At 35.1% G+C, this 25,797-nt stretch overlaps 1 protein-coding gene across 1 annotated transcript; it reads left to right on the top strand.

Annotated features, from left to right (window-relative positions):
- Positions 1 to 22,524: 22,524 nt before the first annotated feature.
- Positions 22,525 to 23,880, top strand: LOC141695604 (F-box protein At2g26160-like). Its single transcript, XM_074499841.1, has one exon. It carries the CDS (start codon positions 22,525 to 22,527, stop codon positions 23,878 to 23,880), a length of 1,356 nt encoding a protein of 451 aa, XP_074355942.1.
- The last annotated feature ends 1,917 nt before the right edge of the window (positions 23,881 to 25,797 follow it).

Below are 25,797 nucleotides of genomic sequence, written 5' to 3'. Positions count from 1 at the left end.
TCTTTGAGCTTTATGATACTTCTACCCAAAAGCTTGTCTTCATCAGGCTTTGGAAGAGGAAAATCCACTCCTTTCATTTGAGCAAGGCTTAGAGGGTTCTTTGTAGAGTCCTTGTTGAAGCTGTTGTTGGGCTTGAGCACCATAGGTTGAAGATCTTTGGAAGAAGTTTCTCCATCCTTATGCCTCCCTAATGGCTTGAGTTCCATAATAATTGATTCCACTTTTGTGCTATGCTTCACAGATTGTGATTGAGAAGTTGTAGAACCAAATATTAGTTGCATCTTTTCATCAATCTTCTTCCTTTGCTCTTTGACTTGCAATTCAGCTGCTGCTATCTGGATTAGATCAATTCCATCTAGCTTTCCTTTGACTTGAATTGGTGGAGAAGTTGTGATGACAGGAACTAGCACTTGAGAAATCTGAACTGTTGTAGATGGCTCTCCTTCCTCTTCCCCTTTATTCTCCCCCTTTTTGTTATCATCAAGGGTAGGGGTCAAGCCTTGTGCTTTTGCCAGCTGCATGAGTAGATTTGTTTGAGTTTGTTGATTCTGAAGAATGGTGACCATAGAGTCTTCAATGATTTGAACCCTATCTTCCAATCTGGCCAGCCTCTTGTCAGCATCAAATGCTTTCCTCAGTCTCCCCAACAAATCTTGCATAGTACCATAGGGTATAACTGAATCCAATTTCTCAGCATTGTAGGATTTCAGATCTGTAATATCCTGCTTGAGCTCATCCACACTTAGATTTTGCTGGTAATGCTGCAACTGCAAGAGATGCAGAGATTCCAGATGAGCTTGAAGAATTGCCTTGGTACCAGCATCTTGAGTCTCCTGAAAGGCCTTCTGAATTGTCATGACTTGTCTGACCAAAGTGACACCAAATTCTCCTGGTGTTGGTGATTTGGCCAGTGCCCATTCAGGAAGAGCAGGAGCAGAACTTGGGCCTTCTACTCCCCCTAAGTTCATGCTCTCATTCAAAGAATTAGAGTCATCATCATTAGAATTTACTCCAAATTCTTCAGATGGCTCACCAGCTTGAGAAGGCAGCCTGTTGACAGCAGCTTTGTCTCTGAGAAGAGATTCTGAAGTGTGTACAATGTGTAGTGTCTGTTCTGCCTCCACATTGCCCTGAGCAGCCAAAAATTGAAAGGCTGAAACAGGGTGAGTAAAAGTGTCAGCATCCAAGGAAATGTTATCAATGACAGCTTTGTAATGTTGCTGAAATTATCTTTCCTTATCTGCATCATCCACTTTCATTAACTCACTAGCAATGGCTGGATCCACCCTTATAGCTTCTGTACCTGCCTTTCTCTCAATTTCTCTCTGTTCTTGCATCAGGGGCTCCCCCTGGCTCACACACACCCTCACACCCTCACCCTTACCTTCTAAGGTGGCACTCCTCTCACTCACTTTTGCCATGCTGGAAGAAATAGCATGCATATGGTGACTCTCAACCTCTCCTTTTTCCTGGGAGCAACCCAGCCTCTCACTCAAAAAATCACTCCCTTCCCTCAAACCTAAAAGTGATTGTACAGTTGCCATGTCCTCTACAGTTGGAATTGTTTCTGTTAAGTGTGTAGAGACCATCAACGGATAGGGAATATCCGTTGAAGTGGAAACTGATGGTATCAACGGATAACTGCTGTTAAGCTTATCCGTTGAAGAACAACCACTTGTCAACGGATGAGAGATATCCGTTGAAGAAGGAAAAGATGTAGATATAGAAAGTGACATAATTGTTGAATCTGTGTGGATTGATTTTAAGTGTAGTGACACAGATTCTGCAACTACATCTGAAAGAATTGGCTGATGATCCAACAAATCATCTAAAAGATGATGATCACCAGGTTTTGAGTGGGGCTCCTCCATGAGTTTTAATGAGGGAGAATCAGGAATTGATGTGAATATCATATCCACATCCAGAGAGGGTGTTGGAGAGTTTGATGAATGGTGTGTTTCTATATTGAGAGAATGGGGCTGTGATTCCACATTTGCTGGAATCACATCAAGATGAATTTGAGAAGGCACGAATACAGGTGGATGTATCTGTGCTGTGTATGTCCCTTGTGTGGAAACTAGGGTCTTGGCCTTCTTCTTCCTTGAAAAGGCTTTAAATGGTGAATGTGTGGCTTCAGTGTCCCTCCCTCTTTTGTTCTGTATCCCTGGTTGGGGACTATTTTCAATAGTTACAACCTTTTGGGAGGATGCAAATAGGGATGTGTTGGACTCCTTTTGAACCACCATAGTCTTTTGAGAGACTGTGGCTTGGCTGGTTTGGGTACCACTCACCTCTCCCACCTTATCCTGGGGGGCTTTTTGATGTTCACCCCTCCCCTCACCACTCACACCCTGTTCACTCCCTTCAGGGTTTATGGTAGTTGTTACAACTGTTGTCTTTTGAGAAACAACAGAGGTAGGTTTTTTTGACTTGACTTTGGAAACTTTAGATTTGGTGGCTTTGGTAGGAGCCTGTTTGGACAAAGACACAAGTTCCATAGCCACACTAGAAGGCAAAGAAACATTGGGGTTGGAAATAGTAGGAGTTATAGAAGTATTTACCTCACTTACCTGTGGTGCATTCATGATTGGCAAGTATACCAATGGCACCTGGCTGTTGAGGTTCATTCTCAAAAGGTCTGCAAGGACCCTTTTCTCTTGTGCCCAGCATTTGAGTTTATTATTCTCATTGGATATAGCCAAACCTTCAGCAACATTGTTAGCCAATAACATAAAGAATCTAGCAAAGTAGATGTTATGTGGTCTATTAGCTTTGTTGCCTAATCTGGAACCTAATTCTAGCATAACACAGTTGCTAAAATTAAAGTACCTATCAGAAGCTAGCATAAAGAGCATATTAACAAGAGATGAAGTGATAGCATCAAAATTGCTAATCTTCCCAGAGAAAACCTTAATAAAGGCATCTCCAAGAAAACTCCATTCTTTCCTAAGGCCTTTCCTTCTAATACTACCTAAACTAGCAGAATCAAAAGCATAGCCTATGGAATCTAGCATTGCAGAGACATCTTTATCAGTATGTGGTGTCATGGCATTATTTTCAGGCAACTTAAAGCAAGATTGTATATCATCACAATTAATGCAATAGTCCCTACCTTTGAGAGAGAAGGCAATAGTCATATCTGTGGAGTTGAACTCTGCAGTTGTCCAAATTTCCTCAATCACTTCACAGTAGATGGTTGGGGCTTCCAGCATTGCATAGCTCAGTTTGCAGTTCTTGATGAAGTCCATCATCTTGTGATAATCAGAATGGGCTTCATTCTTTTCAACCAAGACTATGAAATTATTCTTTTCATAAAAAAATCCTGTTTGAGACATAATTTTGACTACTGGTGCCATTGTTGTGAGTAGAGGTTGCAGAGAAAAACTTGAGAATTGAGAGAGAAAGAGAATGATAATTGCAAGAAAGCGTAAAGTGAAAATAAGAATTCAATTGGGCTTTTATACTTTCTTGAATTAAAACATAAATAAAATAATTAAATGATACTTTTAAGTAAGTGACAGCCGTTCAGGAATAAATAAAACTGTAGAAATTCTGAAAACTACCGTAAATACAAATACATACAACACTGTATATCTGTATCAACGGTTGAGTAAAAGAATCAACGGCTGTGACTCACTGACGTGACACATCAACGGATAAGGTAAATAGTTATCCGTTGATGAACAACACCATTTTATCCGTTGAAGGATAAAATTACCAGAAATGTATTTGTCTTTCAACGGATGACGAATATCCGTTGATAGAACAATTTTGGCTTTCAACGGATAGGGAATATCCGTTGACAGGATAAGTCTTGATTAAAGCCAACTTTGTTCTTGCAGCAAATTCATTTCAGGCTACAAGACAGATTACATAGATGACATAGATTATGAATAGTTAAGCATACCTAACTCACTTACTAATCTTGTGAATGTTGATTCATCAAGTGGCTTGGTAAATATGTCTGCAATCTGCTTTTCACTTGGAACAAAATGAAGTTCCGCTGTACCTTTCATCATATGTTCCCTAATGAAGTGGTACTTGATATTAATGTGCTTGGTTCTTGAGTACTGCACTGGATTTTCAGTAATGGCAATGGCACTTGTGTTGTCACAAAATATTGGAATTTTGTCAACAGTTATACCATAGTCAAATAACTGGTTCCTCATCCATAGTATTTGTGCACAGCAACTACCAGCTGCAATGTACTCAGCTTCAGCTGTTGATGTGGAAATAGAATTCTGCTTCTTGCTGAACCATGATACAAGCTTGTTCCCTAGAAATTGACAGGTGCCTGTTGTGCTTTTCCTGTCTATTTTGCAACCTGCATAATCTGCATCTGAGTAGCCAATTAGATCAAAACCAGACTCTCTAGGGTACCAAATTCCTAGATTTGGAGTCCCCTTGAGATATCTGAAAATTCTTTTAATAGCCACTAAGTGAGATTCTTTAGGGTCAGCTTGAAATCTAGCACAGAGACAAGTAGAAAACATAATATCAGGTCTACTAGCAGTTAAATATAAAAGTGAGCCAACCATGCCTCTATAACTTGTAATATCCACAGACTTTTCAGCCTTGTTTAATTCAAGCTTAGTGGCAGTGGCCATGGGAGTTTTTGCAGGTGAACAATCCATTAAGTCAAACTTCTTTAAAAGATCATAAATATATTTAGTTTGACTAATAAAAATTCCACCACTAACTTGTTTAACTTGTAAACCAAGAAAGTAAGTTAGCTCTCCCATCATGCTCATTTCATATTTACTTTGCATTAATTTAGCAAACTTTTTACAAAGTTTATCATCTGTAGATCCAAATATAATATCATCTACATAAATTTGTACAAGTATCTTAGAGCCATTAACATTTCTAAAGAAGAGAGTTTTGTCAACAGTACCTCTTGTGAAGTGATTATCTAGAAGGAACTTTGACAAAGTCTCATACCAGGCTCTAGGTGCTTGCTTTAGTCCATAGAGTGCTTTCAACAGATAATACACATGGTCTGGAAAATTTGGATCTTCAAAACCTGGAGGTTGGCTTACATAAACTTCTTCTTCCAATTCTTCATTTAGAAATGCACTCTTGACATCCATCTGATAGACTTTGAAATTGGCATTAGCTGCATAGGCTAGAAAGATTCGGATGGCTTCAAGTCTGGCAACTGGAGCAAATGTTTCATCAAAATCTATTCCCTCTTGTTGAGAATAGCCTTTGGCAACCAATCTGGCTTTATTCCTTATGACAATGCCATTTTCATCCATCTTGTTTCTGAATACCCATTTTGTGTCAATAGAGCTCTTATTCTTTGACTTGGGTACCAGCTTCCATACTTTGTTCCTCTCAAATTGATTTAGCTCTTCTTGCATTGCTAAAATTCAATCTGGATCCAAAAGAGCTTCTTCCACTCGCTTAGGTTCGTCCTGTGATAGAAAACTACTATACAGACATTCATCTTGAGTAGCCCTTCTAGTTTGTACTTTTGATGTAGCATCACCAATGATCAGTTCAAAAGGATGATTCTTGGTCCATTTCCTTTGAGGTGGTAGATTAGCCCTTGATGAGGTTGCCTCAGTATTGTCATGATGTGAGATAGAATGTTGATTTATTGAAACTCCCCCTGAGTTGCTGATCCTTTGAAAGGAATTGGGAGTTCTATCAACTGATGAGGTGAATTGATTATCCGTTGACAGACTGTGATCAACGGATGCTTCGTTATGAACTTCAACGGATGATGCACTTTGTCTTTCAACGGATGCTGCATTGCTTCTTTCAACGGAAGCTGAATTATGACTTTCAACGGATGCAGCATTCTGTGCATTATCCAAAGGCAGACTCTGGTTTCTTCTTGAGATGCCTTCTTTATCATTCTCATCTTCACTATCATCACAATATATCTCAATATTGTCAAATTTGAGTCCTTCATGATGTCCCTCATCTGTTAGTCCATCAATCTTTTTATCATCAAACACAATATGTACAGATTCCATGACAATGTTGGTTCTTAGATTGTAGACCCTATATAATTTTACAGTAGAATAACCAACAAATATTCCTTCATCAGCCTTTGCATCAAACTTTCCTTTGTGATCAGATTGATTCCTTAAGATGTAGCATTTGCAACCAAAGACATGTAGAAAGTTTAAAGTTTATTTTCTTCTCTTGAATAATTGATAGGGAGTCATGCATTTTGCTTGATTGATTAGAGAAATATTCTGAGTGTAACATGCACAGTTAACAGCCTCAGCCCAAAAATAAGTTGGGAGTTTTGACTCCTCAAGCATTATCCTTGCAGCTTCAATTAGTGATATGTTCTTCCTTTCCACCACACCATTTTGTTGTGGAGTTCTTGGAGCTGAGAACTCATGCATGATCCCATTTTCTTCACAGAACATCTTCATGGTTGAATTCTTGAACTCAGTTCCATTGTCACTCCTAATATTCCTTACTTTGAAATCAGGATGATTGTTGACTTGCTTGATATGATTGATGATGATTTCACTAGCTTCATCCTTTGATCCAAGAAAATAAACCCATGAAAACTTTGAGAAATCATCTACAATCACTAGGCAGTATCTTTTCCTTGAAATTGACAATACATTGACTGGTCCAAAAAGATCCATGTGTAGAAGTTGCAGTGGTTCATCAATTGCAGATTCAAGCTTCTTACTGAATGATACTTTCTTTTGCTTTCCTTTCTGACAAGTATCACACAGTCCATCCCTTGTGAATTCCACTAGAGGCATTCCTCTAACTAAGTCCTTTTTGACTAGATCATTCATTGTCTTGAAATTCAAATGGGACAGCTTCTTGTGCCATAGCCAACTTTCAACTGGACTTGCTTTGCTGAGAAGACAAGTAATGGATTCTGCATCTGTAGAGTTGAAATCAGCTAAGTACACATTCCCTTTTCTAACTCCAGTTAGAACCACTTTATTGTCCTTTTTACTTGTGACAATACAGGCTTCAGAATTGAAGGAAACAGTATTCCCTCTGTCACATAGTTGACTGATGCTCAATAAATTGTGTTTGAGACCATCAACCAATGCAACTTCATCAATGATGACATTTTCTCTTGAAATCAAGCCATATCCCATAGTGAATCCTTTGCTGTCATCTCCAAAGGTTATGCTAGGGCCAGCTCTCTCCTTAAACTCTGTGAGCAGGGTGAAATCTCCTGTCATGTGTCTTGAACAACCACTGTCCAAGTACCATAGATTCCTTCTTTGTCCCTGCACACAACAAAATCAATCAAGTTGATTTTGGTACCCAAGTTTCCTTGGGTCTACCCTTGTTAGTCTTTTTCCTAGACTTCATTCCTCCTGCATCTTTTGACTTAGGTAACTTTGGGTCAACCTTGGTCTCAGATGTGGTTGGTTGAAGTGTAGGGTTAGTCACAGAATCATTTAACACATTTGATTGAATTTGATAAGGCATATGTTGTGCAAGCATGTTATTCCACATAGGCATACTGTATGGAATTTGAGGCATACTAAATGCAGTAAAATAAGGATTGTTAATGTATGGCATGTTTGCAAAATGTGCATGGGGATTCTGGTGAGACATAACAGGCATAGTATGCAGAGATGACATAGACATGTTAGGTATGGAGGGATTTGAAGGCATGGGAGCATTTTTAACAGATTTGCAATTATCAGATAGGTGATTAACACTTTTACAATGCACACAGTTTTTTCTAGGAGCATACCTATCAGGTGTGTAATTGTTGTGTTTATTAATCCCTACTTTCCCATTTCTTTTAGATTTTCTTTTAGTTTCCTTCTTATCCTCAACCAACTTAAGTCGATCTTTTAGCTGATCTAAAGTCATATGTCCTATATTCACCTTACTAACATCTCTGGATGTGCTAGCTCCTTCTTTGACAAAGTTCTTGAGAGTTGAATCATTCTTTTTATTTAGATTTTTATTTTTAAAAGAACTTGCCTGTTTTAATTGATGAGCCTTCAACAGATGCTCCTTTTCTTCCTTCAACGGATAACTTTCATCATCCGTTGATTCCACATCCGTTGACAATCCATCAATTAATTCTAACTTCTTTTTGTTTTTCTTCCAGGCATCCTCACAGAATGATTCAATTCCCTGGACCTTTGCAATCTGAACACTGACATCCCTAGATGTTTTCCAGGCCTTGATTACCTCTTGCTCACTTTCTAACTGTTTAGAAAGAATTTCCACTTTCTTAACAGCTTCTGCTAGTTCACTCTCAACAGTCAGGAATTTAAGTTTTATCTTTTCAAGCTCAATTACCTGATCCTCTAACACAGCATTCCTATCACTTAAAAACACATTATTCTCCTTGATCCTAGTGTTTTCTTTTGCTAGAGATTTAAGGGAAACACGCAAATGATATAATTCATTGGTCATATCATTTATGGCTTCATTGCATTCATGTTTAGAGAGTTGAGAGAGATCAGTAGTAATTACCTGGTTGCTTGATGAACTAGTTTCATTTTCATCAGAATTAGCCATCAGGGCTAGGTTGACATATTCCACATCATCATCTTCGTTTGCCCCATCTGCTGCCCAATCATCTTGAGTGAGAAATGCTCTTTCCTTTTGTTTGAGCAAATCAAAATACTTCTTTTTGTAATCAACTTGCTCAAATTTCTTTTTCTCAGAATTTGGCTTCCTACACTCACTTGCAAAGTGTCCACTAATGCCACAGTTGTAACATTTGAACTTTGATTTGTCCACCATGTTTTTGTTTGGCTTAGTGAACTTTGTGTTTTTCCTGAACTTCATCTTTGCAAACCTCCTGGACAGAAAGGCCAAATGTTCTTCAATATCATCAGATTCATCCTGACTGGAATTGTCTTCATCCTCAGCAACTTGCTCTTTACCCTTGCTTAATTCTGATTTGCTTGTGCCAACTTTGAGACTTGGCATTGTCTTCTCCTCATTCCTGGCTTCCATCTTCTCACAGTCAGCTACAAGAGCAACTGTTCCTCCTTTTCTCTTTCCCTTTTCCAACAGCTCATCCTGCTCCATTTCAAGTTCATAAGTCTTCAAAATTCCATATAATCTTTCACGTGTGAAGTTCTTATAATCTTGAGAGTTTCTCAAAGAGACAGTCATGGGCTTCCATTCCTTTGGCAGAGACCTAAGAAATTTTAAGTTGGAATCCTTGACTTGGTACACTCTACCATACAGCTTCAATCCATTCAACAGTTTCTGAAACCTGTTGAAGGTATCATTTAATGATTCACCTTCTTCAAAGTGAAAATATTCATACTGTTGAATAAGAAGCTGCATTTTATTCTCTCTGACCTGCTCATTACCTTCACAGATGATTTGTACAGTGTCCCAAACTTCCTTTGCAGTTTGGCAATTGATGACATTGTCAAACATATCTTGATCTAAGCCATTAAACAAAATGTTCATGGCTCTCTTATCCTTGCGGATTTCTTCCATGTCTTCAATAGTCCATTCTGCTCTTGGCTTGGGAATAGACTGTCCAACAGCAACTGTTGCAGTAGCAGCTACGGCTACCTTGTGAGGGATGTGAGGACCATTTTCAATACAGTTGATGTAGCTTTCATCTTGAGAAAGAAGATGTAAATGCATCTTCACTTTCCAGTGATGATAATTATCCTCTTCCAGGACTGGAATCTTTACACCAATATCCTTCCTATTCATAATGGTAACAGGAGAGTTCTTCTGTACACTCATGATGTTAGCAGAATAGATCTTTAAACTCTTTATATGTTAAGAGCTTGCTCTAATACCAATTGTTATTCCCAGTGGACTAACAATGAGATTTACAGAAGGGGGGTTGAATGTAAATCTCAAAACTTTTTCAAGTTTTGAGCAGTTTGTAAGGCTAAGTGTTTGAGTGATCAAATGTGTGTGAATTGCTTGGAGCTGATGCAGACAGATATATATTCAAACACAAATGTAATGAACACAAAGAATTTAAAAACTTTTCTGGTGGATTTGTTGTTCCACCAGAGATGTGTTATTTCAGAAAATCTGTGATTCAAAATTAAATCACAGCTGCTTCCTAGTACAAACTAGATGATTTTCTCTCTTGATATTTCTAAACAGCTCAGGGAAAATTCACATCTAATTACTAGCTACTACTTGGTTTATATATCACCAAGTTTACAAGTGAAGACAAAGATAAAGTACAATAAGAAAATAGTTCTCCACTTGTTTCTATTCCATTTTTATCCAGTATAATATGGAATTATCTGTTGACTTTCCATTTTGAACCAGACTAAAAATGGCTGCTTTTTCTGCTATTCCTGAAATAGGCTACCACATCTCTGTCAATCCATGTGCCTCTGTCAGCTTTGTTAACTATCACTATCAACTGCTATGAGACTGAGCATCCGTTGAAGCTTTCATCCATTGATGGCTTTATCCGTTGATGCTCTAGCAGTTGAAGCTTTATCCGTTGAAGCACTTATCCGTTGATGGATATTTATCCGTTGAAGCATTAGAGACATCCGTTGAAGCTTTGTTTCTTATCCGTTGAAGGTCTTCAATATCCGTTGACACTTCTTCACTTATACAAAATTACAAGGCATGAAATATTTACAATTAGCCCTCCTATTTGTACATCCATTAGTAGTCAACATGACTGATTATTTCCTAACAACATCTAAGAATTACAGCTTGAAACCAGAGAGTGAAATGTGCTACAATACCAAACTTATTGCTAAGTAAGGCTACTCCTTCAACGGATAGCCAAGATGGTCTTATCCGTTGAGGCTACAAATACTAGATTTCTACTTAAGTGTTTTGCTTAACTTATCATCAAACTAATACACATATTCCTAACATTATTCTTTCCTTACAGACACAAGGAAACATGTGATGAGATTGTTCTGTACTACAAAGATAAAAGGTTTAAGCAAAAGAATGCCAGAAGTGCTCTTGGGTTGATAACTGAAGAATTTCCAGATCTAACAACTGAAGAAGCAGTTATACAACAGAAGGAGTTAATGGCTCAAATTGAAGCTGAAGCAAACACCTCTAAAGGAAGAGGAAAAACAGGTGGAAGAGCTACAGGAGCTAGAGGAAGAAGAGGAAGAAGAATAGTTTCTAATTCAAGTCAAGTATCTGCAATTGATTCTGCATTTCTGAATGTTCAATTCAGAGAAGGTTTTGTTCCTGTACAAGGACATGATTTAAAAGAAGAAGCTGAGGATACTGAAGAGATGATTGTCCAAAGAAAGGAGAAATCGACTGCTGAAATTGCTCAAGTTGATATAATTAATGCAAATGTGTCTCTTGAAGCAGACATAAATACTGAGGAAAAAGCAGATCCTGGTGCTGTGAATCTGATAGCTGATTTTGACACTGATGAAAAGGTGATCAAAGTATTGGATGAATCAATTCTTGATGAACAAGAAAGAATTGACAGAAGGAGAGCTGATCAATCATGCAGTGACTATGAGCAAAGAATTCTAAATTCAAGGAGAGAGATGTGGCAGAAAAAAAGAGATGATTTATCTACACGGCATGCTCGTCTCAACAAAAAGGATAAAAGATGGAAAGATGTTTATTCATTTAGTTATCCTAAAGGATTCAAGCATATTGAATTTGTGTCAGCAGGACTAAGGGATTCTATTTCAGAACAAGAGAATATTGATAAGTCCATCAAGAAACCTTCTTGGGTGGAACATAATGAAAAGCTAAAGCTTATCAAGACTCGTACTAGAGGAGGTATTGGTCATTCTGGAATGAAAACTCTGAGGTCTGATTTACTGGACACAGATATTCTGACTGACAATCTTGGTGAAAGAATTACTCCTTCACATCTTGAGAAGGTTGAAGCTGTAAAGATTGTATATAGGAAGATAAATCTTGGTGATGTCAGAGAAGAGATTCTGTATTTCTTGAGAGATGGTAAAGTGAAAAGCTTTACATTGCAGCAACTCTTGATGAAGACTGTGACAGAGTTGAAATATATTCACTATCTTCTTAGAGTTGAGGAAAATGTCACCAAAAACCGGTCTTCTATGATACTTGAGAGTATCAGAAGAAGAGTCATGAACAAAGAAGATAAATACAATGGTAATTATGTTACTATGTACATAACTTAATTTGGTCAAGAAATGAAGATGGAAAAGGGAGCTGCAGTTCTGAAAGTTTTTCTCAACAATCCTCAGTTATCTTTCAGTCCTGATCATGAAGATGTCAGCTTAAGCTTTATGTTGATTGGTGATCTTGAAATAACTAAGAGTTCGATCTCTATATTAAGATCATCCATTTATCAGCTTGGAGAAGATACTGAAGAAAAGAAAGAGTTGAAGAAAAAGCTTGTCAAAGTCCTTCAAGATAAGGAGGAAGAAAGGTTGAACAAATTTATGGAAACAACTGCCAGTCATCTTAGGATACTGAAGTAAACCTCATTCCTTATACATTTTATAATTGGTTTTGGCATCATTGAGAATGAAATTTGTGTTTCATTACATTAAGCATAAATTGGGGGAGATTGTTACGGCTGATTCTCAATGAGCAGGAAGAGCTCAAGATTTGACTGTTTTGGATGTCATCAGTATTTGATGTGCCCAGGATTTGATGCATCATCAGTATCTGCTGAACATCAGCATCTGAAGGTAGTCTATTGTGAAGATTAATTATGTTACTTATTTTGAGGGATGGATATCTGTTGCGTTCTGAGTGATAGGACTTTGTATATTCAGTTAAAGATATGTATCATTTTCTGTTAGTAATTGATAATGCATATCCTAGACTGATTTGTAGCAGCTGTGTATTATATAAACACAGTTTAGGTCATCACATAGTGATTAACTCGAGCATTGTACGACCTAGAAGTTCTCAAGAACATCAGTATTTCTTGAGAGAGTTTGTAACAATTTTTATCAGAAATATAAAGAACTGTTACATTTTTTATACTTGTTCGAAACATTTATACAATTGTATCAAACCCCCCTTAAATAATTGTATTACTACTGGGCAACATAAAAACAAACTGAAATGTGCAGATGAGATAGAAGCTGTACTGAGAGATAAGATTGAGAAAAATGAACTTAAGCATAAGTCATTTAAAAAATACTTATGAACTGGTTGGCCAATATCATGAAAAGAACAAATCCTGTGCTAACATAGCAATTAGGCTGGACTATGAGGCTGGTTCATCTCAAAAGAAAAATTAAATTGATAAAGGCAGAGAAAGTGTGAACAAGAAAGTTCCTCTTGTGTTTCAAAAGGTGAATGCACATTTGTTCAAAGCATGTAAGGGGGATTTCAGTAAAGAAGAGCTCATCATCAAGCAAGAAATTGCAGATGAAGATGAATGCAAGAAAAATGTCAAATCAACTATCAACACTGAAAGTGAGAAAAAGCTTGAGACTAGTCCAGTCATCAAGACATCTAAAACCAAAGCAAAGAATGAAAGTACAGTGAAGAAAAAAAACATGATTGGGAAAATTGGAGTCAACAAAAGTAACAATTATGCTTATGTTGCAGATGCCCCTAGAAAACAGTGTCAGAAATGTGGCTCAACAAATCATCTAAGCCATCTTTGTAAAAAGACTATTAGTGAGCCAAAGTATGGGGCATTCAAATACAAAGAAGCTTAAACTGATGATCCTTACTCTTTTTGTAATAAATTTGATTGCATATCCTGCAACATGAAGGTATAACTAGCTGTCACAAACTAAGAAAAGATCTAAAAGAAATCAATCTTGGATCTGAGGCCAAAAATGAAAATGCTAATCAACCTAAGAAAACCGTTTCTTTTGAAAGCTCAAGTTCTACTCCTCCTAACTCTACAAAGAAGAAGAATGTGCCAAACACTGCTTGGGTAGCTAAAAACACTTAAAACTCATTGTCTACACAACAAGAAGAAAAATATTATTTTTTAGCCTGATGTCATTACAACGACCAACAAATTATCTTTTAGTTTAAATTCTTTTAGACAGGTTCAATAATATAATTATTTTGACGATGTCAATAATATTTTTTATTTTATTTTAACACAAACACCATCTATATCTACCCAAACACTGTCTCCTACTCGCCTACTATATCCGGTTATATATATATTTGTTTGTTTGAGGGGTTTCATAATTTATAATGATAATAATATATAAGATAATTATGTTAAAATAATAAATTAATTAAGTGAAGCAATTAAGTAATTTCAGTAAGTCCCGAGCGACTACCAAAATTTTAATATTTCGTCTATTATAATATAGTATGGATATAACATATTTTATTAAATAGAATTTTCCGTAGTATTTTTGGAAAAATATGTGTTACAGAAGAAAATAAAAAAGTTAAGATATTTTAGTTTAAAAAGGTAATTAATTATATTTAGAGTATAAACATATCTACCTATAATATCTTTATGATAAAAATTATAATATTTATATATAATTTGAATCATATAATAATTTAATTGGCAGTTATAGTAAAGATTATTTTAAAATTTAGTTTTATAAAAATTAATCTAGAGGAATAAGTTGACTTTAATTTCAGTTAGAATAATATAGAACTCAATATGAATTATAATTTAAATTTTGTAGAACAAGCTGACTTCAATATTAATTATAATTAAAAATTGTCCGACTAACGATCAACCAATCAAAATTTTAATAATTAAGTAAGTATAATCTAGTAAAATAATGAAATTATTTATTAAGTGTAAATATGTAAATTAATAAAGGACAGTACCAACCAAACTTTTAATATTTCTTCTATTATAACATAACTAGCTTAAATCTCGTGCGATGCACGGGTTCCGTTAATATTTAAATTTTTTATTTAACCCGTCATATTATAATTTTAAAATATTTAATAATTATAAATTATAAATAAAATTATAGGATAAATGTGGTCGTAATTTAGTAGGATAAGTAGACTATGTAGACTATGTATAGTAGTTTAACAATTTAGTATTTTAGCGGACATATAACACTATTTATTTATTTTTTAATAATAGGATAAAATGTGATCGTAGTTTAGCAGAATAAGTAGATTATGTCTAGTAGTTTAATAACTTAGTAGTTTAACGATTATATAACACTATTTATTTATTATTTTAATAACCAAAATTAGGGAATAACCGTTGAACCAAATTATACCCATTCCGGTTATTACAGTATAGATAGTATATATATGAATGGATAATATAGGTAGATAGCAATTTGGTTGTAATCCGGATGAAAAGTGTAGACTATTTTGTTTTATCTCGACACCCTTATACAAAGTAATAAATTATATTTTGATAGCATAGATGAAAATATTTATACTATCTATATAATAGAATATTATACTATCTATTTAGAGTTTAATTATATACTCCTTCGGTCCCTTCCAATTATTTACATTTCTGAGGAAGTGTCCGACACGTATTTTAAGGTACATAAAAATTATAGTTATGTAACTTATTTTTACAATTTTCTTTTTCTGAATAAAAGTTGAATATTTTAATTTTTATTCAGAAAAATAAAATTATAAAAAAAAATTACAGAACTATACTTTATATACACCTTAAAATATGTGTCGGACACTCTCTAAAAAATATAATATAAACAATTGAAAGGGACGGAAGGAGTAATAATTAAACTGATTTGACTTGTATAGTAAAGCTTGTTTTCGAGCCCTGCCAAGGAGATAAACATATTTTAATCGATATATTTTTTGTATGCATGTGAGCGAGCGACTATGTGCGTAATTGAAAATGAAAAGCTATCTCACGAAGAAAGGAAGAGCATGCTATTTGTTTTGATCGTACAAACGGGTGAAGATAGCAGTAATTTGCACACATCTTAGACCAATTCGCATAAGATTGTTTCATTTAATCATTTCTATACGCCGATGAAAAATACTCTGTTCGAAGGTATATACAAAATATAAGTCTTTCACTGGTAATTGATTTTGATTAGCTAATAATTTTTATAAAACTTTTAAGTAAAATAAGGGTAATTCAGTAAAATCAGCGTGTACCAAAAAATAAGTATATTACCAAAACTTTCAAAATTTCCACTAAGATAGTATAGATAGTAATACTAACTATATAATTATTTATTTATTTTAAATTTAAATTACACAAATTCATAAGTAAGATTAATTATGTAAATTTAGTGAGTAACTTTAGTGAGTAACGAATAATAGATACCGTATCAAAAATTTTAATATTTCATGTAATAGATAGATAAATAAATAGTTATATAAAAGTTAGGTCGAAAAATAATTTTAAATAATTTTTTACGGATAAGGAGCAGATAGGCACATGCCCAATATTTAATATATTTGTGGTGGCTAAGCACAAAGGACAAACATAATTATCATTCGCGTTCCCACAAGCTTGGCAAGGTAAGGGAAGTCCAAGAGTGCACTAAATTATTGTCTTAACTAAATTTTGAGGCATCTTAAATAATTGAGTACTCCAATAATGTCCTTGAGGGTGTAATTCGAGTCGAGTCAAATTTATGCTTATTAAATTCGAGTTCAAGCTTTTTTTAATCGAGTCGAGTCGAGCCCAAAAAAAATGGAACCTGAAAATTTTGTTCGAACTCGCCTGTATATTAAACGAGTCGAGTTCGAGTTGTTCGCGAGTTTTCGAGCTTATCGATTTTTTATCGAGTTTTCGAGTTTTTATCAAGTTTTTTATTTTATCCCGTTTTAACGGGTTCGAGTTTATCGAATTTTTAATGGGTTTTCGAGTTTTCGAGTTGAGCTTACCATATTTTTTAGTTTACGTGTTTATTAGAGTTATTTTCGAGTTTTGACTTTGATTTTACGAAAATATTTGATGCTACTATATTAATTTCAAGTTCAACCTAATAATATCATTTTTTTATCCATTTAATATGAAACAATAAAATTTTAGAATAACATATTTAATGTTTTCAATACTCAACTTTTTCCGATTAGTTAAACAATATTCTAATATTCATAAATATTTTACGTGTGAATTTTATCTCTATTACATACTATACATCTTAAATAATATATGATAATAGTAATAATGACAAAATGTCATTTTTTTATCATTAACATGTTTAATTTTTGCTTTTTCAAAGCGGGCACCATTTACAAAGAATATAAAAATTAGAAATCAAATTTAACCCAGTGATTGATGTCGGAAGAATTCCTATTTGGATAATATGATGGTATTTTTGTGATCGGTTTAATAGGTATTCAAAAGATTAACCGAAGTGATAATTGAGATATCATATACGTATATTTCACTAATGATAATAACACTATGTTAGTTGAATATTTGAATTTTAAGTATGTAAAAATCTCTATTTCGTATTATTGATCACTCTATATAAATATAATTATGTGAATATTTAGCCTAACGTATTAAAGTAATTTGATCATTCAGGACAAAACAATCATTGAGAAGTTGTATTATTACGCGAAGAAACTAAAATTCAACAACTGGAGTTAATATGTTTTATTTTGATAACAACAAATAAGTTATTATTTTCTTAATTTATTTTTAAATTTACATAGCATATATTGTGTACCCCAGCTAATTAATGTTGAATTTTTTCATAAAATATTTAACTACGGGAAAATATGATTTAAAATTCTAACATAATAATACTTGTAAATATACAAAAAGCAAGCAAATTAGTTTGTAAAATTAATATTAATTCATAATTGGATGACAAATATATTACCAAATATGTGAATATTTTAAAGAATAAAAAAATTATCAAGTTCGAGCCGAGTCGAGTTCGAGTTTTTCGAATTGAGCTAAAAAAAACTCGACTCAACTATTTTATCAGAGTCTGAAAATGTGTTCGAGTTCGAGTTCGAAAACGAGTTCGAGTCGAGCCCATTTTATCGAGTCGAACTTGACTGGAGTTCGAGTGGGCTCGGTTCAAATTACACCCCTAAATATTCTAGTGGTGTCTTTAAATAGTAGGACATTTATTTTGTGCCTTATTTATAACGCACCACTTTGCATGCCCTACACTATTTTTATCAATAAAATATTTATTTTCCTCCTTTTTAACGTCACTTCCTTCTTGCCTTTTTTATTTCCCTCCAATTATTATTTAAATATAATAATATTTTAATAATAAAAATATAAAAATAAGATATATTATTGAATTTAATGTACATCAATTTTGTTTTAATTATTAGTTAGTACTATATTTTATAAAATTTATAGGGTATCTACTGGACCTATATTTTGCTTTTAAGTATCTTCCTGTTTTGCGTAAGAAAGGAGTATTTTTCATAGCTTGTGTAATCAACTTTATCTATTACTAATTACTATGCACAAAAACACTAGTAAGCTAACATGCACGTATTTTTCACTTTTCAAGTGTCTCCGAATCAAAATTTACTTGTGTTCGTGTTAGACCTGACCAAATTCGTGTTAGACCTGGCCACTTGTGCGGTCCGTGCGTGCCGGGTCGCACACGGTTTGAGCACAGGAGATATAAACACTGAACCGGCCTGTTTAATAAAGAACCGGGCTCGGGTCGGGTTTGAATCGTTAAAACAAGACTCGTAACCGAACCGAACGAACCGCACGAATTGCGCGAGCTGGGCAAGCCGAACGAATTGTGTGCGGGCCTGCTGTGCGGGTTGAATTGTATGTGCGGGCCTGTGCGAGTTGAATTGTGTGTTCCAGTTTCCAGGCTTCCTGAACTCGAGCAATAATTACTTGTATTTTTAATAGAAAATTCGAAATTAGTATATCAATGTTTATTAAAAAATAAATAATAAAATGTAACATTATTTTCTATTATGTCACATAATTTATTCGAAATATTATAGTTGTAATCAATTAATTTTATTATTTTAAATTTTTGGTTAAAAAGAGGACGATACCTCTTATAAATTTTATTAATTTAAAAAAATTACAAATGATGTGAGAGGACTCCTCTCTCTCTAAAAAACGGAACAAACCGCAACAAACATTAAAAAATTACAAATCAAATGATATTAAAACTTTAAAAAAAATTACATTAAATATTTGTTCTAAAGTTGTTCGCTAGTTGAGGTTCCCGATTCGGATGAAGTATCCATTGTCATCCATGGCTCGTCGTCATCGTCGGAGTCTTATTTTCTTCCTTGTTGTCTTTTATCGGCTTGATCCCAATCTTTTTTGCAAACTAAAATCTTTACAACGTCTGGCGCAAGACTGAATCTCTTCTCATCTAACACTCTTCTGCCTGCACTAAAAGCGGACTCAGACGCAATTGTAGAAGCCGGGACAACTAAATTATTCTTTGCAATTTTTGCTAAAACCGGAAATTGTAACTCATGATTCTTCCACCATGTTAGTATATCAAAATCATCATTTAACTCATAACTATATGAAAAAAATTCGTGAACCATACTAGTGGCGTAAGAAGGTACGGTAGATGACTCGGAAATTCTACATTTTTGTTTTTTGGTTAGTATAGATGAAATGGTACTACTAAACCTACTAGAAGTATTACTACTCTTTGGTGGTATAGTACTTTGAGTTTTTGGAGCATACATATCTATAAGACGAAACAACAAATTTAAACAATTAGTTACATATAAAACATGATTATATGAAACTCCTAACACTGCATAATAATGTTCTAACATATTTTCTAAACCTTCCTTCCTAACACCGGGATCAAGAAGACATGCAACACCGGGATCAAGAAGACATGCAAAACCGGGATCAAGAAGACATGCACTACCATAAATATACGGAAATTCGGTAAAGTATTCGATCCATTTAATTTTCATATCCTTAATAATATCACTAAAATTATCATTTTCTTCGTATTCCTTTAAAGTAGTAACAATACTAACACATTCAATGATACAATGGTGTACATTTGGTTCATAAACATAAGAAAAAACTTTAGTAGCATGCGCAAAACAATAAAGTATGTCACATACAGTAGATGCTAATTCCCAATCTTCCTCGGTAATAATTCCTCCTTCGTATTGGTGAATTGGATCGTCGTTATATAAGATGGTAATAATGGGTTTATATTTAATTGCTTCAACAAGTAATTTATATGTCGAACTCCATCTTGTAGGACAATCGATACCCCATTTTTTCGGCCTTAGTCCATTTTCTTTACACAATTTCTTGTACCTAGACCTATATTTACCCGCCAGACGTAGATTCTTAATTACCTTCCTAATAGGTTCTAATAAATTACTTATTTGTTGAATTCCTACTTGAGCCGTTAAGTTAACTATGTGAGCACAACATCTAATGTGTAAAAATACTCCATCTAAAACTAAAGGAATTTCGGTCCTAATATAATTAATACATTTGTTGTTATTAGCAGCATTATCTAAGGAAATTGTGAATACCTTGTTAAACAAATTAAATTCTTTAATTGTATCTAAAATTCTAGACATAATATTATAACCGGTGTGTGATTCGTCCATAACATCAAATGCAATAATTCGTTTTTGTAACATGTAATCGACACCAATCCAATGAACAATAACACATATATAAGGCTCACCTTGACTCGAACTCCAACAATCACTAGTTAACGAAACCATACCATCAAATTCTCGAAAAAATTCAATTAATTATGCTCTAGCGCAATGATATTGTGTTATTGTGTGCCGTTTTAGTGTGTTTCAAGGAATTTTTCTAAATGCCGGATTTATCGTAGTTTTCATCATATAATCTAAATTATAACTCTCACCGTGAGAAAATGGTAACTCGTCTAGTGTAACAAAAGTAGCAAAACTTTCTATCATTCTATCTCTACTATAGGAAAAGGCATACCTCCACCTCCCGTTGATGTCATAAAACCACCGAGTTGTGATTGTTGTGGACCTCTTCGTGCTTCTCCGCTTTCGTGACTCACCTTCGTAATAGAGTGAATATTCTCCAAATGTCGGCTTAGTGTTCCCGTGCCGGTCCCTCGAGCATAACTAAATGGTGGCTGTGGTCTACCATTTTGTACACAAATCAAACAATGTACTTTAAATCTATTCGGATTATCCGACATAGCTTCTTTCGAAAAATATGTCCACACGTGCGATGATTGTCTCGAACTCGTAGCACCTACAGAAATTAAAAAATGAATAAAATTAAAAACGAATAAAAAAATTATAATCTATTAAAAAAATTACAATCATCAATTTAAAAAATTACAATCATGAATTAAACGAATAAAAACGAATAGAAAATGAAATTACAACCATCAATTAAAAAAATGAATTTACAAAACGAATAAACAATATATTATATATATAATACACGAATAAAACTATAGAAGCTGAATTAGTAGTAACTAGTAAGCTGAATTCAGTTCACCAACAAACAGAAGCAGAAGCAGAAAATCTAACATCAAAACCGCCGCGGCGCCGCCTTATATATACAATAAAAAACACACAAAATCTAACATCACAGAAGCAGAAACCCATAGTTTTTGGTTAAAATCGACAGGAAAATATCATACCTTCTTCGGTATTAAACGTGGATCCGGGTCGAGGCGGGAGCATTGAAGCCGACGGGGTTGAACCTTGAGAAGAAATGCTCCCTCTTCCCTGTTCCATTTTCCTGTTCGCGAATATCTGTTACCTTTTTTTAATATTCGAATTTTTGTTGTTGAATTGAAAATTGTGAATGGGGATTGAATTGTAAATTTTATATTCGAATGAGTTATGTTTGTAGATGGAGAAAGGAGAAAGAAGTCGGAGAAAGGAGAAAGAAGTCGGAGAAATTGAGATTGAGAGAAACAGAGAGGTCGAAGAAACTGTGAATAAAAGTGTTGTTTGTATGTATATATTTATAAGGAAATTAGAGTACCGTTGGAGCCTTGAAGTTGGAGGTGGAGTCAGGTGTAACGTTAACCTGCAGAAATCAGAGTGTAACGTTGGAGCCATGGCAGAAAGCAGAGCAGGGCAGGAAGACGTTGGCGTGTGAGGCACACCCGTGGGCGTGCTGTGCGGGCTGTGCGAGTTGGCTGGTCGTGCGACTCGTGCGGGCTTCGCTCGTGCGGGCTCGTGCGGTCCCGGGTTCTAAAATTCGTAATCGTGTTTGGTTCACCTAATTTAGCGAGCTGTGCGGGTTTGAACCGGCCCGGTTCGGTCCGAATTTTTTACGGTTTCCGTACGAACCGGTCCCGAATAAGCGGTTCAAACCCGCCCATTTGGCCAGCTCTAGTTCGTGTACTGAAAACCCGATCCGTGACAATTTGCATGGCCACCTTCATACGCATATGAGTGGTTGATACAGAGAACCCTTACGTTGGGATTCGGTAATATTATGATTAAATTAAGTTTTATAAATATATATTTAGTAAAACATATTTATCTATTCAATATTTTATTTTATACTTGGTAAATAAACTTACGTATCATAAATTGGATAATGATTATATGCCATATAAATTAATTCCCAATCAAGTTAGTAAATATCATGTTGTGGATAAAAATAAAATAGTTAAAAAATCAAAATATGTTAGGGAAAAACGTGAGATTTTCTTATTTAATCGCTGGCTCCATAACTCTCTCCCTCATCATCATCAAGTCCAAATTTCGAACTTATCTGAAGAGAATATATTGAGGGCGCAAGGGTTAGGGTTAGTGTTGGTATTAATCATGGGTGCTGCTACTTGTTGGGATAATCTTCCCTTAGAGCTTGTGAGTGTTATAGCTCAGAAGGTTGATTGCTTAGACTCTCTTATAATTTTATCAGCCGTCTGTAAATCATGGAACTCCGCTGTTTCCGAGTTGAAGTTATTGTTGCCGCCTAAAGATCCCTGGTTGTTACTTGCAGAAGAAGATCCTGGTCTTGATTTAAACTCAGTCTTAGTTGCTGAGCTTGAAGCAATTCCTTGTATGGTGGACCCAAACTACATTGACAATAAGGTTGACGTTCGCCTTGCAGATAATAATGATGAGGGTGATAATAACAACGATGTTGATGATAACGGGGACAACAATGTTATCACAAGTATTTGTGCTTCGTTTCAGAGTTCTAGTACTACTCGTGGTTTTTACAGCCTTGCAAAGCAAAAAAGTTATTGTCTTGACTTGCCTGAGGCAGCAGGCAGAATAATATTAGGAACAAATAAAGGATGGTTAGTAACTTTAGGTGAAGATCTGAAAATCAACCTTTTGCATCCGTTAATGAGGTACCAAATTCCGCTTCCTCCTATGCTCACTTTACCACATCAATATGAATATAATGATGATTTCCAGCCACAGGAAATCTACACCATGTTTCTCGCCAAAGTTGTGATGTCTTCACAAGGGCCGAGACAAAGTCGGGACGCTTGTAATCGTCCCACAATAATGGCAATTTACGGAAAATGTGAAGAACTGGGTTTTGCTAGATTAGGTGACGAGTTGTGGAAACCGGTAACCGGTGCAAGTTTAGTTCATGATATTGTTTACCACAAGGAAAAATTTTATGCAATAGATTTTCGCGGGAAAATATTCAAATGCGATGTTGATGATAAAAAAGAAGAAGGGCAATGTATCCAGATTACATCAGTTCCGGTGGAGAAGGACGATTTAGTAACAAGCTATCTAATTGAATCGTTACTTGGATCTCACCTTTGGGTAGTTTTGCGCTTCAGAAAAGGAGTGTATTACGAAGCCAGTTCTAGACGTCGGTATTATACAAGTGATTTTTTGGTATTCAAGCTTGAAATTATACAATATAGAAGCACTAATTTTGATGATATCGCATCATCATGTAAATGGAGTGGAGAGGTAAATTCCATCGGCAACGAGGCGTTATTCATAGGCAGAAATTCATCGATATCTTTAGCAGCAACATCCGAGTTTATAAAGCCAAATAGCATATATTTTACAGATGATGGAGAGTTCTTTCATGGAGACGGTGGCGGCCATGATATGGGAATTTTTAATATTAAGAATGGCGCTATTGAGCCACATTATCCGGGAACATCTATTCATCGGTTCACACCACCAGTTTGGTATATTTAGAAGTATAATATGATTAGCAAACTAGTTTCTTCTTTTGCTGTGTTTGTTAGATCATGTTTGTCATCTTCATTGTGGGTATGATAACTTGTTTTGGTGTGTTATTCAATTATTTGAATTGGTGTGCTTAGCGGTCAAACTTGTAATATGTTTTAGTATAGTTTTATATTCAGCAGCCGTTTATAAATTTATGCTTATCTATAGTTGAACTTATGTTATTTTTAATTTCAGTGTTATGAATTATATTTTAAATTTTTATTTTCATGTTTCACTGTGATACACTGGCTTCAATTTAACCAAGAACATAAAATATAAAACTAAGAAAAAAATGACAACAAAATTAAGAAAAAAATTACAACCTATTTTGCCATTTAGCAGAAAAACAACCAATGGTTGGCTTCAATGATGATGTTTCAGGAGTCAAGAAAATTGCATGTTACTCTGCCTAATTACACAAGCATGGCATCGGTGAGTGATCGATATTTTGCATTGCTTGCGTATAATGTTACTCGAAATAGCCACCTTTGAGAGTGTTGGGAGATGGTTGAAAGAGCTCAGAGACACAGAGGCTAATATTGTGATAATGCTGCTAGGAAACAGAGCTTTGTCACTTGCGTGCTGTTACCACTTAGACTGCAAAGGCCTACGCTGAAAAACAGGAGACTTTCTTTATGGATACGCCAGACCTTGAATCTCAGAATGTTGAAAGTGCATTCACTGAAATTCTTGGCCAAATCTATCACCTAGTCAGCCGAAAAGTAATTGAGATTGGAGATGATCTAGCGGCACTGCCTAAAGAACAAACAATCAATGTTGGCTCCAAGGATGATGTTTCAGCAGTCAAGAAAATTGGGTTGCTGCTCGACCTAACTACACAAGCATTAGCATGACACGGTGAGTGATTAGTATTTTGGATTTTCATAACTAAATCCATTTAGCAGCTTAAGTTCCTTGACAAATTGATCTGAGAACTTAAGGGTGAATGCGGCTTAGAGACGATCTAATCACCTTGGTGCACAATTTTTCAAGATCAAAATTCAGACAAAAAAAAAAGAAAAAAAAGAAAAAGAAGGCCAAGCTTGAAGCCATTCATATAATTAGTTGATTATTCCCTCAACTATTATAATATCTGCAAGTAATTAAATGATAAAAATTGTTATTGTATACTAGATAATAAGTGATCCCTGGCCCTTATTGTGTCTGTTCCTGTGTGCAGTTACGGGTCTGATCTAATAGTGGTGGGATGATGACAAAATTGTGATATCAAACTATAGGCTATTTGTCGATTATACTACTTACAATCATAAACTAGAAAATGCGACTCTGCTGAGAGGCCTTCAATGAGGAGAGTGTTTCAGATTCTGAATGGTGAGGCAGAGCCTGTGTTGCTGCCAAAGATATGAGGTGAGAATCGATTAAAATATGAACTAGGTTTCGTATATTCCACCATTTTCTTTACAAATTTCATCATAAGTAATAACTAATTAAGCATAACCCTAATCATAACAAACATGAAACTCCTTAAATTTGGTGCAGCGGTACATGATTTTTTGGCATTCTTAATAGAGTAATAGAGAGCAGCTTAAAGTCCCTTATGAGCCGTCTTGTCCTGTTGATGTTGCACGCCAGTGTGGGATACACACTCCCACACACCTCACAGGTCACTCTGGTCTTTAGTTTCATGATCTCTGCATGAAGCTTGTCATTGTGCTTATTCATCGCCTTCGGGTCCCTTTTGAATTCCTTCCCCCCGGCAGTGATAGCATTTCACTTCGAGTCTACCAGCATTCATCATACCTAACATGCAGATATCCAATCATGAAATATGAGAGAGAGAGATACAAGTTCAAGACACAATTTTATATTGTAAACCAAGGACTTGTTTGGTGCATCAGTTGATGCTATCAATATCAGGAGAGT

This window comes from Apium graveolens, chromosome 11, assembly GCF_009905375.1.
Source record: "Apium graveolens cultivar Ventura chromosome 11, ASM990537v1, whole genome shotgun sequence".
In the NCBI taxonomy this organism is placed as follows: Eukaryota; Viridiplantae; Streptophyta; class Magnoliopsida; order Apiales; family Apiaceae; genus Apium; species Apium graveolens.
This window is presented reverse-complemented; position numbering and strand designations above follow the sequence as displayed.